Source organism: Myotis lucifugus, unplaced genomic scaffold, assembly GCF_000147115.1.
Source record: "Myotis lucifugus unplaced genomic scaffold, Myoluc2.0 scaffold_158, whole genome shotgun sequence".
Lineage (NCBI taxonomy): Eukaryota > Metazoa > Chordata > Mammalia > Chiroptera > Vespertilionidae > Myotis > Myotis lucifugus.
Window position 1 is genome coordinate 1,471,355 of NW_005871206.1, and position 14,536 is coordinate 1,485,890.

The 14,536-nt window shown below is 52.0% G+C and overlaps 1 protein-coding gene across 1 annotated transcript; it reads right to left on the reverse strand.

Moving 5' to 3' along the window:
- Positions 1-792: 792 nt before the first annotated feature.
- On the reverse strand, positions 793-14,533 carry TRIM25 (tripartite motif containing 25; the record flags this gene model as incomplete). The annotated part of the gene is made up of 9 exons (XM_006095633.3): positions 793-1,888; positions 2,490-2,588; positions 2,668-2,751; positions 3,334-3,360; positions 4,092-4,157; positions 4,969-5,125; positions 7,431-7,664; positions 9,499-9,594; positions 13,952-14,533. Coding segments are annotated over 9 exons (1,875 nt in total), but the record flags the coding sequence as incomplete, so codon positions are not given.
- Positions 14,534-14,536: the final 3 nt, after the last annotated feature.

The following is a 14,536-nucleotide window of genomic DNA, read 5'->3' on the forward strand; positions in this document are numbered from 1 at the left end:
ACTTGGGACTGGGAGAGGTTTCCATTCACATGGGACCTGGGTCACCTTGACCTTGAATTAGAAATTCTATAACTTATGCCCAGCCGGAGTGGCTCAGTTGGTTGAGTGTGGTCCTGTGCACCAACAGGTTGCCAGTTCAATTCCCAGTCAGGGCACATAACCTGGGTTGTGGGTTCGGTCCCAGGTGGGGGCACATATGGAAGGCAACCAACAGATGTTTCTCTCTAACATCGATGTGTCTGTCTGTACTTCTCTCTCTCTCCCCCTCTTTTGTTTCCTCTCTCAAAGCATGTCTTTGGGTGAGGATTTAAAAAAGAAGAAGAAATACAACATCGGCTGATTCAGATCTTGGCCCGAGACAGAAAAGGTTCCTGTTGGAGTAAACATTTAAAAATTCTCAACGGGGTGATGAGGACAGGAAGGGAGGTGAGGCTATTTTCCAGGGGAGGAAGAGGACCCACTTTTTGGGGAAACTCTGGTCTGGGTGGAGACCTGCCCTCAAGCACAAAAAATAACCAGGAATCTGAGCATTCACCCCCAGTCCTCACATGCGGGTACTCGCGGGAAGGGAGGGTGAATCATATCGCAATTCAAAGAGTTGGATTTTTTTTTTTTTCAATCTACTGCAGCGATTTTCAACAGGTGTGCTGCAGCACACTGGTGAGCCACAAGAATTTTTAAAATATTGCAATACCTGACTATTTAGTCAGGGGCACGGACCTCTTTTCCCTTAGATTGTCAAATTAGAAGATGACAGCCAACACAACAATAACTGTTCGGTGTGAATGAATCAAATTTGCATCTTTCTTTTTTTGTCAGATTGGCAAAAAATATATTTGTTGGTGTGCCACAGTTTTAGTAATTAGCTTATGTGCCATGAGATGAAAAAGGTTGAAAGTCGCTGCTCTGTAGAGGTGAATAGCCCTGAAGAGAATAATTGAAAGCCGAGATGGGAAGACAGCATGGGGGCATCCACCAAGGGGTCCGAGAAAGGACTGCAGTGGCCCGAGATGTTCTCCAAGAGGAAAGGGGCACGGATGACTTTATCCCCAAAGCGCTGTCCAGCCACCCAGCAGCCTGGGGATCTACCAGAACCAGGGGAGGTGGGGGGGCGATCCTGCCTTGAGGAGCAACAGGACATAGAAATGCTTCCTTGCCCACAAGACAATCACCCCCACACTTTTCTGGCCAAATTCCTCCCTTATCCCATCTCCCCACCCTCTTACCTTCCATCAACTCCCCTCCCATCCTGGCAACCCCTGGGACTGTCAGGGAAGAACTCCAAGAGCCCCCTGCAGCCTTTTCACTAGAGTCCTGGGCGCTCCCCGGGCAGCCGGCCGGTGTCCAGGGCCTGCCTACTAGGCGGAACAGATGGAGAGCGTGGCACCTGTCGAGAACACCCAGAAGGCCGGGTACAGAGCTTCAGTAAAGTCCTCCTTGTACTTATACATCACGTGGATCCTGTCAAGAGCAACAGCAAAGAAAATGACGAAGCCGTGGTCGCAGTTGAGAAGCACGCCAACCCGCGTGGCCTTGGTGGTGGGCAGGATTTTCTCCACGTTGTTGTGCCAGGCGGAGATCTTGTTGTTGAACCACTCCACGCACCAGGAGGCGTTGTTGCGGCCGAGCCGGCTCTCGGGGCCCTGCCGCGCCATGCTGCCGTAGCAGATGCCCATCCCACAGAAGTTGTTCTTCTGCAGCTCCACCTCCCAGTAGTGGATCCCTTTCTTGTAGCAGTGCAAGCCCAGCACCTGAGAACAGTATGTGAACCTCTGGGGATGTGGCCGGTAGCTCTGGTGTGTTTCGGCCACAGAGGCCACAGTGTAGTTCTCCGAGAGAGCCACCTTGCTGTAGGCAGTGTTGTAGTCCAGGATGACCTTAACAGCATCTACAAAAGCATCACCCCAAGCAATCAATTACAAGGAGCCCAGGCGCTCTCACTTTTATACCTTTTCTCAACTGGGATTATTACTCATTTCTTTTATCCATTCCCCCCCATCCATCCACCTACCCATCTATCCATCTACTTACTATTGTATCCATCCATGCATCCACCCATCCATCTATCCATCCATCTGTCCCTCCTCTTTCCATGCATCCATCTATCTATCCGTCCATCCATCTATCAGTCCATCCATTCATCCATCCATCCATCCATCCATAACTGAGGCCTAACTGAGAACACAAAGTTCCAGAGAGAGCAAAAGGGGTAAGATCCAGAGTCCTGGCCGAGGAACTGGCCTTGAGGAAGTGAACAGAGAAAGGAGAGAGAGGGTATGGAGTCAAGTGAGACGGCAATGAGAGGATGAGAGAGGCCCCTTCCGAGCGCCTCTCTTCTCTGTGACACAGAAGCTGGGTGGGAGAGGGAGAAGTTATGGTGCATGGTAAGGCTTTGGAATGGCAGGGAGCCAAAAGGAAAACCAGAGGAGAGAGTTGGCAGTGGGACTGATGGGTTTCGGCAACAGCTACTGCCTGTAGATGCTACTCACACGCCAGGAGCTCCGGTCTGGACTTGGCTAAGAAGTTCTCCAGCACCTTGGCCTTGAGAGACACCGAGTTTGGCTGCACGGGGGTGGGTTTGGCTGCAGCTGGGTGAGGAAACAGAGAGCCATTTTCAGAACAAATTCAGAGTAGACCTCCCACTGGCCCTCGTCCACAGTAACTCACCCTCAAAGCCAGCTTGTTTTAAATCTCCTAGCTGCTCCGAGGACCCAAAGGTGGGAAGCTTGTTGGGTGAGACAGCAGCAGCGGCTGGGGATGAGGAAGAAGGAACAAATGTTGGGGACATGACACAGAGTGACCTGATGGCCTCTACTCCCTTCTAAGCTGATTTTCAAGAGTCACTTCTGCCCGGCCAGTGTGGCTCAATAGTTGAGTGTCCACCTATGAACCAGGAGGTCGCAGTTCGATTCCCTGTCAGGGCACATGCCCGGGTTGCAGGCACATGTTCGGGCGTGCAAGAGGTAACTGATTGATGATTCTCTTTCATCAGTGATGTTTCTCTCTCTCTCCCTCTCCCTTCCTCTCTGAAGTCAATAAAAATAAATATTTTTTTAAAACTTTAAAAAAAAGAGTCACTTGTACAGACGCACATCTGGACAGCCAGGGGAACACAGGTGAGTCCAGACGGGCTACGCTCACCTGTCGTCACCTCCAACCTGAGAACAGTATGTGAACCTCTTCATTTACACTTGTCCTCACCTCCAACCTGCTATTACAGAATATAATCCTAGAACTGGGGCCCCATCACAGAATCCCGATGAGACAGGTCGGCATTTAGTCCTGCGCTCAGCCAGTCTCAAGAAACAAACAGAGCAGAAATGCATAACTTACGAACTTTCTTGGGTTTCTTTTCTTCTTCTGAAAAAAAAAAAATTCCAGAATTAAGACATTGTAAAGCACAACACAATGATGCTTTCCAAAGACCATAATAACATTCATTTGCATAAATGTGACCCATACTGAAAAGGCTAGGATGTTTTAACTTGACAAAGTTAAGGGGTCAACAGGCAAATAGCTCCATGGTGATTGGAGTGGAAGGAGCATGATGGAATGTTCTGGGGTAATGGAAATACTTTATCTTGATGTGGGTAATAATAGTACCACACACGAATGCATTGGTCAAAATTTATCTAACTGTATTTAAGATCTGTTCATTTTACTGGACGTAAATTATATCTCCATAAAAGGAAAAGTGCAAAAGACAAAAATAGAGTCAGCAAAAGCCATGTGCTGGCCAAGTATCGCAATAGTCCTTAAGAACTATCTGGAGCGTGTGCCTATGGAAACTGACTTAGCGAAAACAGCGGTTCTCCAAGTGTTGTCTTGTCCCAACTAGCAGCATCAGCATCACCAGGAACCCATAGAAAATGCACATTCTCGGGCCCCACTCCAGACCTCCTGCTCCAGGCAGCTCGAATGTCTAATGCTCATGGGTCAGACAGCACACACAGCCCCTCCCGGCACGCAGGCTCTGCAGTGATTTATGAGGGGCTGTGCCCACCTGCAAGGAGCAGCGCCACCTGTGACTGTCTCAGCCAGCCCCGCCAGCCACAGCCATGCTGCTGCCATGGGGACGAGGGGTTACTTACTGGGGACCTTCTTCACAGGGCGTGTGGGTTTTGGCGTGGGCGCCGTGGCATGCTCTGCAGGCTCCCCTGTGCCAACGAAGAAGGTGTTCATTGATGGGGCTCCTCCAAAACACCCCGGGAGCCAGCTTTGCCACAGGCGGGCGGTAGCGGGTTTACAAAGACAGCCACCCCCACATCCCATCCACGCTCGCCTCCCATCCTTTACAAGAGCTAGAAGACAGGTCCTAGGACAGTGATGGCGAACCTTTTGAGCTCGGCGTGTCAGCATTTTGAAAAACCCTAACTTAACTCTGGTGCCGTGTCACATATAGAAATTTTTTGATATTTGCAACCATAGTAAAACAAAGAGTTATATTTTTGATATTTATTTTATATATTTAAATGCCATTTAACAAAGAAAAATCAACCAAAAAAATGAGTTTGCGTGTCACCTCTGACATGCGTGTCAGGTTCACCATCTCTGTCCTAGGAGGACCACCCTGGGGCGTTCCCTCTTTTCTCTGGCTTAAAATGTAGCTGGGGTCGAGTCTTTCCACCAGCACCCGCTCTGTGACCTCTGCACCCTCTCAGCTTCAGAATCTTCCAGCGAACAACGGGAGGAGGCCCTTGCTCATAGTGATGACACAGAGGTGTCCACCCCTCCCTCCCCCAGACCAGGGACCACTGAGGCAGCAGGGGGAATAATTCGTCCACAGCTTTACGCTCCTCCATGGGGCCGAGCCCTCCATGAGGAGGTACTGGGAGTCTTCATGGCAGGACCCCTGAAACTAAGTCCCAATGCTCGGGATCACGGCCCTCTCTTGCACCCCAAACTGCTGAGGGGACCCATCCAAAGTCAGGGGTCTCAGTGGGGTCCGTGGGGGGGTGCGATGGTTACCTGAGGTGAGGGGCTCCTCGGGCTTCCTGAGGCACCGCTTCAGCTCGGTTTTGAGGTCCGCGGTGCTCTGGCTGACGCCCTTTATCAGCTCGTGATTCAGCTCCACCTTGGGGACGTAGACTGGCTTCGTTGAGACCGCCTGCAGTTGTGCCGCTTTCTGGAACAAGCCCGGGGGTCAGTGCAGGTGGCTCCAGGAAGCCAGGGCCTGGGCTCAGCCTCCAGAAGCCCGGGAGGAGCTGCCCTGCGCCCACCCCACCCACCCCGCCTCCCCAATTATAGTCCCATCAGCCTCCCCAATTATAGACCTGAGGTCGCTGGGCATTAAAGTGCCACTTTTAAGACAGTGATCTGGAACTGGAAGGACCCTCAGAGGTTGTTCCCCTGACAGATGGGGAAACTGACGTCTAGAAATGACAAGTGACCTGACAGGAACCCTGGTCACAATTAGTGGCAGGGACAAAGCTGGGACCCAGGTCCCCTGAGCGCCATGGAAAACGCTCCCTCCACTCCTCCAGCTGTGGCTGAGGCAGCACGGGAGACTCAGGACCAGCTGTGAACACAGGTTCTGGGATGGACAGGGAGGTCTCAAGCGTGCAGGACTCAGCTAGGGCACATCCGATGAAAAGGGTCTTCCGGGCTGTCCCAAACTTTGAGACAAGAGTCAGGTCACAGGGTATGAAGAGGCCCAAATGTGGGTTCAGAACCCTTCTCAGAGAGCTCGAGGCAGCTACCCCAACACACCGGAATGAGAAGAAGCTAACACCCTCCAGCCTAGGGTGGACCAGTCACTCCTGAACCCTCCCCCGGACCTGAACAAGGAATCTGGGCCTTGGAGGGGTCAGAGCACGTCACCCAATCAGTGGGCTCACCAGAACACCCACTGCATGCCAGGCATTCTGCAAGGGCTGGACATGCCAGGAAGAAGAAAGGTGGCCTTAAAGGCTGGGCCACACTGAACGGAGCTGACAGCCTAAACAGACAGGAAAACACACCTAGCACAACGTCAAGAGAGCTTCGGCAGAGGTGGGGGGCACGCTCTGATTGTCAGTGATGGCAAAACAATGGGATCCAGGGAGGACGGAGGAAACTGGGGACCCTGGGACACGATCCAGTGCCAGGAGGAACGGCGAGTGCTCTGCTGTGGTCACAGCACGAAGCATGGGCTGGGGGTGGGCAGCAAGACATGAGGCTGCTGGCAAAGGCGGGGCCCGGTCATCAAGGGCCTGGGGGCCGTGCTAAGGAACATGAAGTCAGAAAGGGCGGAGGGCTCTGTGCTTTATAAGGACGCTTCCAGCCTGGCCGGCATGGCTCAGAGGTTGACTGTCGACCTATAAACCACGGTTGGATTCCCAGTCAGGACAACACCTGGCTTCGGACTCAATCCCCAGTGTGAGGTGTGCAGGAGGCAGCTGATCAGTGATTCTCTCTCATCACTGATGTTTCTATCTCTTCCTCTCCTTTCCTCTCTGAAATCAATAAGAATATATTAAAAAAAAAAAAAGACACTTCCAGGGACCATGTGGAGGAGGGATTAGGGAAGAGAGCGAGGTGCATGCAGTAGGCAATATTCCAAGATGGCCCTTAAGAGTCCCATCCCTTCCCAAGGTTACACATCCTATATAATCACCTCCCTTGAGAACAAGCAGGACAGTGAATGTGAAAAAATTTTTCAAGGTCATTTTTTAAAAGTATGTTTTTTAATTGATTTTAGAGAGTGGAAGGGAGAGGGAGAGAAACATCGATGTGAGAGAGAAACATCGATCAGCTGCCTCCTGCATGGACCCCCTCGCCCCCTTTACTGGGGATCGAGCAGGCAACCGGGCATGTACCCTGACTAGGAATAGAACTGGCAACCTTTTGGTGCATGGGACGATCGATGTTCAACCAACTAAGCCACACCAGCCAGGGCCCAAATCTGTTGATTTTGAGTTCATCAAAAAGATGAGTCTCCTGGATGGGCCAGGCTTACTCCGGGGAAAGGCCTGAAAAGGGGCTGGGCCTTCCTAGAGGGAGAATTTCCCGTTAGCTTTCCAGTAAGCAGCCAAGTTGGGAGAGGGCCATGTGGCAAGGAATTTCGGCAGCTTCTAGGAACGGAGCCTGCACAGCCAGCAAGAAAGGGGGACCTTGGTCCTGCACCACAAGGAACTGGATTTCCCAACCACCAAGGAATGCAGCCCCGCCCACACTCAGAAAGCAGCCTGTGAGAGACCCTCAGAAGACAACCCCCTAAGCCACGCCCGGACTCCTGAGCCACAGAAAGTGTGACACAGTCCATGTATGATCTAAGCCGCTGTGTTTGTGGTGAGTCGTCGCACAGCATGTAGAACGAATACAGCCTGTGTGTCAGGGGACGCTTTCAATGACCTCTCACAGACCCCACCCCTTGAGGCCCCGTTGCCCCATAATCAACATCGTCAGGCTGGGCAGGAAGAGTGTTCAACAATGTCCTCATCAAGACCCACCTCCAGAAACTCAAACTCGCCCCCCTTGGTCAGGGCAGCTTCAATCTCCTCCTTCACGGTCTGCATCTCTGCCTTCTTCTTGAGGAGGATCTGGTAAATATTGTCGAACTTGCTGCTGACCCTCTTCTCCTCCTCCTTTATCTTCCGCGTGGAGCTGGCCTCGGAGGCGTCAATGAGCGCCTTCATTTCCAAGTATTCCTGTCTAAGCTGTTCCATCTTCTTTTGTGCAGCCTCCTAAGATGCCAAGACAAGAACACATCCATCAGGCTGACAAAGCTAAGCCGGCGGGACCAAGCATTGGGGAGATGTGGAGCACACAGGGGCAGGACCACTTTAGAGAGCAATTTGGCAATTTCTAGTGCATTTGAAGGCGCCCGGACCCTGTGACCCAACAACTCAACTCAAGGAATATACTCCAGGAAAATCCCCACAGATGTGCAGGAGAACACTCACAAGCAGCATTGTTTGAATTAGCAGAACCCTGGAAACAGGAGACTGAATATGCAGGCTGCGTATTCACTGGATGGAAGATTAAACAGCAATGAGAATTAATGAACTGGGGTGATGCACGGGTAAATTCTATGGGGATAAACAGCTTGTAGAAAAAGACACACAGTACTGATCCCTTTACAGAAAGCTTAGATATAAACAGGATGGAAGCATTTATTGCCAAAGGGAGCCACACAAACATAAAGCAGTATAAAGAAATCCATGGAAATAAATTCAGGATGGTGGTTGCTTCTGGAAGAGAGGAAGGGGGATATAAAACAGGAAGGCTTTTTATATAGTAGAGTGAGGGCTTCAGCTGCATTGGTGACATTTTTCTTTCTTTCTTTTTTTAAAATATATTTTATTGATTTATTACAGAGAGGAAGGGAGAGGGATAGAGAGTTAGAAACATCGATGAGAGAGAAACATCGATCAGCTGCCTCCTGCACCGGAATCGAACCTGGGACCCTTCAGTCCGCAGGCTGATGCTCTATCCACTGAGCCAAAATGGTGAGGGCCATTTTTCTTTCTTAAGCTGGGAAGCAGTTTGTGGGTAATTTTTCTGTTTTAAAGAGAGGGTATGAAGCTGCTCTAGAAAATTTCTAGAGAATATCACCCTCAGGAACGGACTGCCAATTCCATAGCCACTTGCTGGGTGTGTATACAGAGCACTTGAAAGGTGCCTCGTCCCAATTAAGATGTGCTGTGTGAAATGCACACTGGCTTTCAAAGAAGGAGTACAAAAAAAGGACTGCAAAGTCTCTCATTAATACACTTCACTGACTCTGTGTTGAAATAATCACTTTTTGGATGTTTTAAGTTAAATAAAATGTTATTACCAAAATTAATTTCTCGCGATGTTAAAATTAATCTGACGTTACAGATAAGGCTCACGTTGTATTTCTATTGCACAGCAGTGCTCTAGCTCAGAATCAACATGAAAACAGAAATGTACACGAGATGGGCAATGTACAGGGAGATTGAAATTCAGTCATTTCTTTACTACCCAAACCCTTACCCTGCCATCTCCAATGTGACTGCAAATGGCCCCCAGTGCTCATTCTCAGGAAGAGAGCACCCCTGGAGTCTCAGGAGGGCACATGGCTGCGAAGCCACGGACTACATTTCCCAGCCTCCCTGCAGTGAGGCTTGGTCATGTGACTAAGCTGCTCCTAATTTGGCATGAGCAGAAGTGATATACATGAGCGGAAGTGATATACGCAACACCCTTCTTACTTGTTGCCCTTCTGGCAGGCTAGAACAGAGATGGAATGGTGACTCAGCTTCAACCAACCAGGTGCGTGGGCTGGTGCTCTAACCATTTAGCATACTGGTCAGGGCTCAACACTAATTTTTAATGATTCCCCCAATGCTGGGCTTGTAGCTAGTCTTCTGTTTGGGTCTATGAAGGCTCTCTCCTGGGCACATAGCTTCTGGCATGTTTTACAAGGTTGACGTTTAATTCTGACACTGAATGAACCCACCATGAGCCTCGTGGAGATCCCCGCTGAGCCTGTCCTGCCTGGAGGCGGAGGGAGGCCCAGGGCCAGGGCGGGTGGCGGAGAGCCCTGCCACTCACCCGCACATCCTTCTGCCTGGCTCTCACATCCTCCAGCGCTCTCGCGGCACCGTTGATCTGACCGTACATGACTGTCAGTTTATACTTCAGCTTGTCCTGTGGGGAAAACAAAACAGGATGAGAGAACACCTGGCCCCAGCCCCCACCAGCACCCAACACCGAACCATCCCCTGAGCCTATCCCACAGGGGGTGTTTCCGCCACCCCAAGCCTTGCCTGCTTGTAGCCTTTTTCAGCATTCTCATATTCACTACCTCCCTTCATCCTCTTAGGGAGACAGTGCTGTAAATACAGGATTTGGAGCCAGACAGACCAAGGTTCCAGTCCCAGTTCCCAGCTGTCCAATTGCCTCTCACCTCAGTCTCCTTGGCCACTAATGAGATACAGCTGTTCCCACCTCACAGGACTAGTAGGAGTAACGTGAACAACCCAGAAACAACAGAAGTCCTCAGCCCACTCAGTAAGGTATACACTACATGTCAGCTTGTAGGATGATGCGCTTTTTCACCAGCACCCATTTCACAGGTGATGAAACTAAGGCAAGGAAGACCGCAAGGTGGTCAAGCTCACAAAGAGGAGACAGAGCGAGCTGGGACAGCTGCTTCAGTCATGGCAGACGAGGTCATTCCGAGCAACCCTCCCCACCACAAGCAACCAGAAAAGCAGGTAGGGAAGGGTTACAGAGCCAAGATCCAGGAGAAAGAAACCCAGAGAGATAAGCCTGGCGTCTGGGGTTGTTTTCCCAGAAGACAGCTGCGAGCGCCTGTCAGCTCAGGGAGGCAGGGGGACAAAATCAGAGTCCAGAGCTCACTTGGTCAGCCCCACAGGCGGGGACCTCCAAGGGCCACACCCTAAGAATGAAGAATAAACCAGCAATAGACCAGCCCACCGTCAGCTCACGTCCCTGACATTGAATTAAGGTGATTCAGAACTGCTAGGCCTCTAGCCACCTGCAGAAACAAAGATACATTACACATGAAGATAATAGCATCCACGGCCTCTTACTATTTCTATAAATTTTCATAATATCTTAGTCCCTACCTCCCTGCTCAGGTGAAATGTTGGGGCATAGAAATGGAGAGGAAAATAGCCACCACCACCGTCAGAATCACAGGGAGTGTTCATTATGTGGCTGCTGCAGGCCAGGCGTTGCTCTAGTGCTTTGCTTGTGTTGAAGCTAAGGGCAAAACCGTGAAGTTGGGGTTACCTGCCCTCTACAGAGGAGGCCACTGAAGCACAGAGTAATTAGGTGGTTTGACTGATGTTACGTCGTTATTAACTGGTGTTACGAGATCCTAGTGTTACAATTAGACATGTGTCCAAATGGAGCACACAGAATTTCTAGGGGAAAAAAAACATTTTACTTCCCCTAATTAGCTGGTTCAACATACTCTGACCCGCCCTTCCTCTTTCCTGCCTCTCCCACGCCACTAGAGATATTCAGGGCTGAACCTGACCTTGAATGAAAGAGCAGAAGCAGAGTCCAAGGCCACACTAACTCGACCCCGAAAGCCAAGTCACTAATGATGTTTCAGACTCGACCTCTGTGACAATGCCCTTTGAGCTGGCCTCTCAGAGTGGCCAAGACAAACTGGGCCAAAGGCTGAAGGCCATGCCCCCACAGGCCACGCCTAGCAGGGCTCAGAGCTAGAAAATACCTCTAGACCCCGGCGAGAGGGAACTCCAACCGTTTGGCCTCTGAGAGTCAGAGCCACTCTTAGTAGTGAGCTCCCAAACTCTAGATTTTGAAAGGTTTTATCCACCATTAACCAAACAGACTTAATAGTCCCCTGATGGTGGAAAGGGGCCCACACCGCTCCAGACAAAAGGAAAAAGGAAAACGGTCCAAGGACTTTAATAGCCACAATTCCCTAATTGAAGGAAGTTCTAAGGATCCCTCATAGCCTGGGGACTTGGGTCCTCCATGTGGGAGGTACCAGCAGCTTGAGTGATGGAGACAAGCCAGCCGCCCAAGGCTGCGGCACTGCCCAACTGGGGCTGGCTCTGCCACCAGCAATGAGCAGAGCAGCAGGGCTGGAAAGGAGAGTGGTTAAAGGACTCAGCCAGGACAATGGGGAAGGGGGAGGTGGTGGGGACAGGCCTGTTACAAGAATCAAAAAGCAAAGCGTGCCCTAGCCGGTTTGGCTCAGTGGATAGAGCCTCGGCCTGCGGACTGAAGGGTCCCCGGTTCAATTCCAGTCAAAGGCACGTGCTTGGGTTTCAGGCTCAATTCCCAGTAGGGGGTGTGCAGGAGGCAGTCAATCAATGATTCTCTCTCATCATTGATGTTTCTATCTCTCCCTCTACCTTCCTCTCTAAAATCAATAAAAATATTTTTAAAAAAACAAAGCAAAATGTGCCCAGCTGCAGTTGAGCTCAGCAGTTGAGCATTGACCCAGGAACCAAGAGGTTGCCAGTTTGATTCCCTGTTAGGGCACATACCCCAGTTTCGGGCTTGATCCCCAGTAGGGGTGCCATAGGAGGCAGCTGATCCATGATGTTCCTCTCTCATTGATGTTTCTATCTCTCTACCCCTCTTCCTTCCTTTCTTTCTCTCTCTAAAAATCAATATATTTTTTTAAAAAAATGAAAACGTGTATGGCATTCAAATAAACTGGGTGCAGACTCCAGCTCTGGGTCCTGGAGGTTGAGAGATCTATGGATCAGGGGCAGGCTAAGAAGGGCCCTCCTGCCCCTACTTGCCTCCTGCCTCCATGGATAAGAACTTCTAGAAGGGCCCTTGGGCAGGAGGCAGGCTGCCCCAGTCTTCAGGGACAGGCCCAGGCACCTTCTCGAGGCACAGATCTGGGCAACCTGACACTCTGCCCAGCAAGCTCTCCTCCTCCCTGGGTGGAGTAACAGAAATGAGCATTCACTGGAAAACGCTGTTTATAGGCCGCTTCATTTAATCCTCCCGATAACCTTCTGAGATGAGTACTATCATTATCCCCTTTTACCAATTCCCAGCTAGGAAGCAGCCAGAATTCAAACCCAGGTCTCAACATCCAGCTCTGGCTGGAGCCCTGTCAACCAGCCACTCCCACCCCGCCCACAAAGCACTTCCCAACAGCTCCTCTCTCTGCAGCCTCCCAGCCAGGGGAACGCAGCCAATCCCATTGAACAGAGAACTTCAGCGACTTGCCCTAACCCACAGCTGATAGGGGCAGAGCAGGCTCCTATGACGAACAGAGAAGACCCAGGTGGCTGGGCCTCAGATGGTTGCACCTCAAAGGTCAACTCCCCCACAAGGCATGGAGGTCTGACTTCTGAGAACCCAGCTCAGATTGGGAGGAGCAGGCCAGGTGGGGGAGGGGCTGTGGCCAGAGAAAAGCCGCCACAAACCTCCCCAAGGCTCAGGTCTGCTTTGACAACACGAAGACAGTCCATGTTCTCCGTGACAGGGCTGGGAGAATGAAAGGACATCAAGGCACGCTTTGGAGGTTAGACTGATATAACAAAAGGTGGATTGGTTACACCTTTTTATTTTTTAAATATGTTTTAGTGGTTTTTTTACAGAGAGGAAGGGAAAGGGATAGAGAGTTAGAAACATCGGTCAGCTGCCTCCTGCACACCCCCTATTGGGGATTGAGCCCGAAACGAAGGTACATACCCTTGACCAGAATCGAACCTGGGACCCTGCAGACCACAGGCCGAGGCTCTATCCACTGAACCAAACCGGTTAGGGCTGGTTAGACCTTTTCATCCTCTGACACAGGCGGAGGTTCTGGCCCCCCCGAAGCCACTAAAATCATCACAGACCTGGAAAGCCCCTTAAAAGTCAACCTGGTCCCACCTCCTCACTTTACTGAGGAGGACTCAGGCCCAGGGGCCAAACCCTGCCTCACAGTCACACAGCCAGAATGGAGGGCACTATGTTGCAAGAGCGCTGGCTCTCCCGCAGGTCGGTCGGGTCCTATCCAAGCCCTCCCACTCGCAGGGATCCTCCCTAGTCACTGGGCCTCTCCAGCTCCTCAATGACTCTTGCTCATATGACCTCCACCCTCCAGGAGAGTCCCATGCCCTGGACTCTGTAGACTTGGTTATGAGGCTGGTACCTGAGGAGGACCGGCCAACTGTGGGTGGGCCCCTAACTCCGTTACTCAGGCTAAATTAGCTTCTGCGGAACTCCATCTGCTCTCCTGAAAAACTGAACTAATGATACCCACCTCCTGGGTGTTGCCAGGATTTAATGAGGGAACAGAGGGAACCTCCGGGGTTCGTATTTGAGGGTTCAAAACCCTCTATTAACAGCATCAGACAAGCACTAACTAGGGCTTAAGGCAAGCAACATCACCCGTGTCTTCTGCCGTGTCTTCTGCCCCAGATCTCAGGCTCAGCAAAGCCCATGCCCCGGCTCAGGTGATCCAGCGTAGGCGGAGATGCCCACGGAGGCGCCCTCTGCACCGCCCAGCAGGCCCAGGCTGCCCCTCTGCGCCTCGCGCCGCACCCCCTACCTCCAGGTCTGCGCTGGCCTGGCTCAGGGGCACAGGCGAGCAGGTCTTGTGCTCCACCAGGCAGATATGGCAGATGCACTCGCTGTGCTCGGGGCAGAATAAGTCGCGGAGCCGGTTGTGCTGGGGGCACTTGCGGCGAAACAGGTCCTGGACGGGCGGCTGCAGCGGGTGGTCCCGGAAGGCCGGGCTGTCGAAGTGCGGCCGCAGGTGCTCCTGGCAGAAGGAGGCCATGCACACGAGGCACGTCTTGATGGCGGCCGCCTTCAGGCAGTGGTCGCAGGCCACCTGGCCGGTGGGGCTGGGGGCCGCGGCGCGGGAGGGCGGCGTCCAGTCGTCGGGCGCCGTGGCGCGGGCCAGCTCGGCCTGCGCGAACTGCTCCACCACCGTGCACAGCACCGTGTTCTTGCGGAGCTGCGGCCGCGCCGGGTACTCGGTGCGGCATTGCGGACACTGGAACGGCGCGCCCTGGACGGTCCACGTCTCGTCCAGGCACGACCCGCAGAAGTTGTGGCCGCACGGGGTGGTGACCGGCACCTTGAAGAGCTCCAGGCAGATGGAGCACGTCAGCTCTTCGGCCAGGGACAG